This window comes from Triticum aestivum, chromosome 5A (assembly GCF_018294505.1).
Source record: "Triticum aestivum cultivar Chinese Spring chromosome 5A, IWGSC CS RefSeq v2.1, whole genome shotgun sequence".
NCBI lineage: Eukaryota > Viridiplantae > Streptophyta > Magnoliopsida > Poales > Poaceae > Triticum > Triticum aestivum.
In genome coordinates, this window is record NC_057806.1 from 622,253,706 (window position 1) to 622,258,105 (window position 4,400).

The window sequence follows — 4,400 nt, forward strand, 5'->3', positions numbered from 1 at the left end:
TCTCTATTCGAAACACTTTTGATATTCCCAAAACATTCTTGATGAATTTCTCTCACGCTCCTAACTCATGTAGTACTCAATAAATCGTTGACCCATAATCACGTGACCTGATGCGCTTTGATATCTAGTCTGGATAGCAGAATGTTCTCGTGCCTTTTCCCCATGGTGTGATGCTGTGTTATAGAATCCACAAGAGGATGTGCACTACGACAAAGGCTCCAACAAGTTACTGTTATCAAATTAAATTCTAGTTTTTTAGCCGGACCTTTAACAACCTTTTGGGTGTAAACACTGGTATTAAAACAAGCATGGGTATGGGGTCTTACTCTCACAACCTTATATTTTTGTGTGGGATCTTACCTTGATAATAAATATAACTTTGGAAGACACCCACTATGATGTTCTTGTGGTGCCAAATGTATATTTTTTTTCAAATTCTTTTGGATATCCATTTTTCTAGAGCTCCCCTGATGGCATTGTCCATTTTAGGTGCACCTAGCACAATCAAGCATCTTCGGGTGTAAAAGAATTTAGTTTCTTATTTGATTTTACTATTCATAGAGAAAGCACATGAGCTTGGGCTTGTACTCCCACTATTCAATATATGTGAGAGAAAATTCCATAGTCTACGTCCAAATTATGCAACTAAGTGGTGCCCTATGGCACATTCAAATGGTTGTACCCACTACTCTAGTGAGAGGCTGCCCTTGTGGTGTTCCCCTCCCTGACCTCCCCCTCGATCCTCTGCTCCAGCCTCTCTCTCCTCCCCCTTCCTCGCCGCTGGCAGCCACACTGGTCGGCGATGAGCGGGGGAGTGGTTTGGCAATTGTTCTATATGTACACTAGTTTGCTTTCTCTCCAAAGTAAACCAGATCTGAGCTTCGGAATATGCGTCGCTTCCTCCCGATTAGGGATGAAAACCGAGCGGAAACGGACGAAACTGGGTGCTGCCACATTTATTTTCATATATTTTTGCAGATGCGGAAACGAATACAGAAACCCGAAAAATGAATACGGAAACAGATACTACTGGAAGCAGACATGGAGCAAATACAAAGCGGACACGGAAACATAAGTGGGCATTGACCGGAACTTAAAAACCCCATGAAATCCTAGAGAAATACACACAAGAGCAAACAAATTTAATGAATTTTTAACATGGCTACAAAATAATATGATTATGTTAGCAACTTAGCATAGTATTGTAGTAGTACTAGACAATTGCGTATATGATCTAGTTAAGTACATGTGTGATAATAGAAGTTGGGCCTAAATGATCTATTATACTCATTGTGTCATTGTGTGTTGTTTGATGCTAGTGCCACAAAGTAGCTATAGGCCTATAGTAAAAACAGAAATTCCATATTCACGGAAACGGAAAGTTTCATTTCAACGTCTGTTCCACTGGAAAATGACGTTCCATTTTTTATTTCCAGTTCCGCATAAAAATTCCATTTCCATTTCCATTTTGCAAATTTTCATTTCCATTTCTATATTTCCTCTCCATTTCTTTTGTTCGGAAAACAAAAAGTTTCCACTTCATTTTCATCCCTACTCCGGATACTATCCAGCGGTTGTTAGGACAGAGAGGGCGGGGGGGGGGGGGGGTTCTTCTCAGGTCTGTAGTGTTGTTTGTCCATCGGCGTCGTTGTGCTCTGTTGTGGGTCTTCCCCCTTTGCATCTCACTCCTCTTTCAAGGCAGCATGGAAGTGGAAGGGGAGATGAGAGATGCAGATTGGGGATTGTCGGCCAGAGCTTGTTGGTGGAGGACCTCTTACTTCTCGGTTGCCACCATGGTGGTGGGTAAGGAGAATAAGAGAAGGACGATGGAATATGCGGACAGAGTCCGAGCTCATCGCCGGTGGTGTTCATCGCGGAGGAGTCAAGGCGCCCATAGTAGTGGTCGGCAACCATTCTTCATCGCCACTCCATTGACTTTTCTGGCCGAAGGACGACCGTTGTTTTACCTCCCAACCTTGTTGCATAATGGGAGACAGGTCAACCATTGTTCGAAGATTATTGCTTCTTCTTGACGATCCAAGTGGTTTCGTCCCTGGCATCGTCCAGGTTGGGTCCATGTAGGAGCTGTGTTGAACCCGATTGTGTTTCCATTTTCCTGTTTGGGGTCCCCTTTGCAAGTTTCATGGACTAGTTTGTTATTTTCCTTTTTATGCGAGCACTGAAGTAAACTGCCTTGTACCACCAAAGAAAAAGTATAATGCAGTGCCTAGGTCCTTCGGGGGCCCTTCCCCTGTTCAGAAAAATGCTAGCCATGTGGATCCTAATCACACATAGACCTGACGTGTACTTACGGTGGTTGTACACAGTACACTCTTGATGCGATACTAAGAGCAAATAAAAAAACACACTTTATAGAAAAAAGGCTATCCATGTAGATAACCACCGAACAATTGAGAGTTTTGACTTTTACTCCCTCCGTTTCAAATTATAATAAATTTTGAATATTTCAGTATAGACTGCATACGGACTGGAATAAATGAATAAACACAGTAAAACGTGTCTATATTCATTCGAACCGGAAAAAAAGTTAGAACATCTCGTAATAGTGAACGGCGGGAGTGTTAATCAAGATAAGATTATTACAACTTGCTTTGGAACTCCGACTCCATTGACTAGAAGAGCAATTTGGGGCCGAGAGTTGGAAATCAGCGCTGAATCTACATGGTAAAATGTAAAAATAACGCACTTGAGTATACACCTGTGCGATAGGAAGATGCCAACCGGACAGCCAAGTCAATCAACTAACCAAGAGCAACGAGGGAAAATTAGTGTTTCCCAGACCTAATATGCTCATTCCAGTGTTCAATCATTGATCAACCGCTCAAATGAGACAAGAAAAACGGACTTGCTATAGAGAAAAGAATATTGCTTGTAACCGCTAATTATAGGACAAATGGAGTGAGAATTAACAAAATAAGTAATGAGAGGTGAAGTGAGCGAGCAAGCAACTAACGCTAGGTACGTGAGCGTAGTTGTCTAACGACCTAACGTTGGTTGGTGCTCCCTCCAATCACAGGCTCGTTTGACTACATCCACGACGAACATCCCCTTGTCACAAACCTTATATATACACACTAATCTCGACTCTTGAGTAGTGGACTAATTGAGGCTACTAGCAATTTGGTCCAAGCCAGAGAACCAAAAGTTAGCTTACCATCTTGACTTCAATCAGTTCTCTTCCCCTCCCGGTCCCGGTCGATCATGCCTTGCGATGGCGATGGCGACGAGTCGAAAGGCCGCCTGAAAGCGGTCAACATCGCCGCCCGCGTCGTCGCCATGGGGCTCGCCGTGGCGTCGGCGGCTCTCATGGTCACGGCCAGCCAGTGCACCATCGTCCTCCCGAACGGCGCCGAGGCACACACCGTCACTTACAGCGACTTCGGCCCCTTTGTGTACGCCTAATACGCTTTTCTCCTTTAGAGACGGAATTCGTGCATGCAGGTATACCCGTTTACGAGCCTGGTTTGTGCGTGGGCTCTGACAAGGCGGGTTCGTGCGTGCAGGTACCTGGTGGTGGCGAACGCCATTGCGGCGGTCATGGTGGGGGTGGCCATCTTCCTGAGCGTGTGGAAGAAGGGCAGCGGCAAGTGCTCCAAGGTGCTCGTGCCGCTCCTCGACGTCGCCGCGCCGGCGCTGCTCTACTCGGCGACCGGCGCCGCCTTCGCCACCACCGAGTACATGTCCTACTGCTCACCGCGCGGGCGCGGGCGCGTCAGCGTCTGCGATGGCACCGTCCGGGGCACAAATAACTTCTGCAGCCAGGTGCACATGGCCATGTACATCTCGCTGGCCGCCGCCGGCGCCGTGTCGGCCGCGGAGCTGGTGAAGAACTTGAAGCTGTCCTTCTGCAGCTCCGGGTCGGACTGCGACTCGGACGCCGGCTGCGAGCATGGGTGCCACCACAAGCATTAGCCAGAGTATTAGTTACGTACAATAATGCTAATTGACTGCTTCGATTTTTTACCACATTCCAATTGTGCAGCTGTTAGTTGGTCACTACTATATTTTGTATCTACGTTATGAAGGGAGCAACTTGTTCGTTGTGCTGCTGTTGTCTGCATTAATTTCCGCCGTTCTAGTATTTGATTGACTACCGCTCTCTCCGTTCCATATTAACTGTCGCATATGTTTCTCCTATGAAAACCGACGACGAGGCTCGTTGACTCCAGCCTACGGTTAAAAGCAACCAACATGTCAAGATCTAAGGCCCTGTTCGGATATCCACCAGATCCGTGGAATTAGAAGAGTTGTGGAGCACCTAATTTGCAGCTCCAGTATTTTAGCCTACAACTCCGCCGGCTCCGCGGAGCCGAGTCTGGGAGCGGAGGGACTCCGAACACCCCCTAAATTCGAAATGGTTTCTGGTCCTGGTCATGGAC

General features: G+C 46.5%; 1 protein-coding gene across 1 annotated transcript; it reads left to right on the forward strand.

Annotated features, from left to right (window-relative positions):
• Positions 1 to 3,105: 3,105 nt before the first annotated feature.
• Positions 3,106 to 4,070, forward strand: LOC123108029 (CASP-like protein 1U3). The gene is made up of 2 exons (XM_044529896.1): positions 3,106 to 3,413; positions 3,525 to 4,070. The coding sequence occupies exons 1-2, from the start codon at positions 3,223 to 3,225 to the stop codon at positions 3,931 to 3,933; spliced, it is 600 nt and encodes a 199-aa protein (XP_044385831.1). The 5' UTR covers positions 3,106 to 3,222; the 3' UTR covers positions 3,934 to 4,070.
• Positions 4,071 to 4,400: the final 330 nt, after the last annotated feature.

Coding starts and splice junctions, on each gene's coding strand:
- LOC123108029 (XM_044529896.1), top strand. CDS start 3,223: ATGCCTTGCGATGGCGATGGCGACGAGTCGAAAGGCCGCCTGAAAGCG. Junction 3,414..3,524: donor AGCGACTTCGGCCCCTTTGT/GTACGCCTAATA, acceptor TCGTGCGTGCAG/GTACCTGGTGGTGGCGAACG.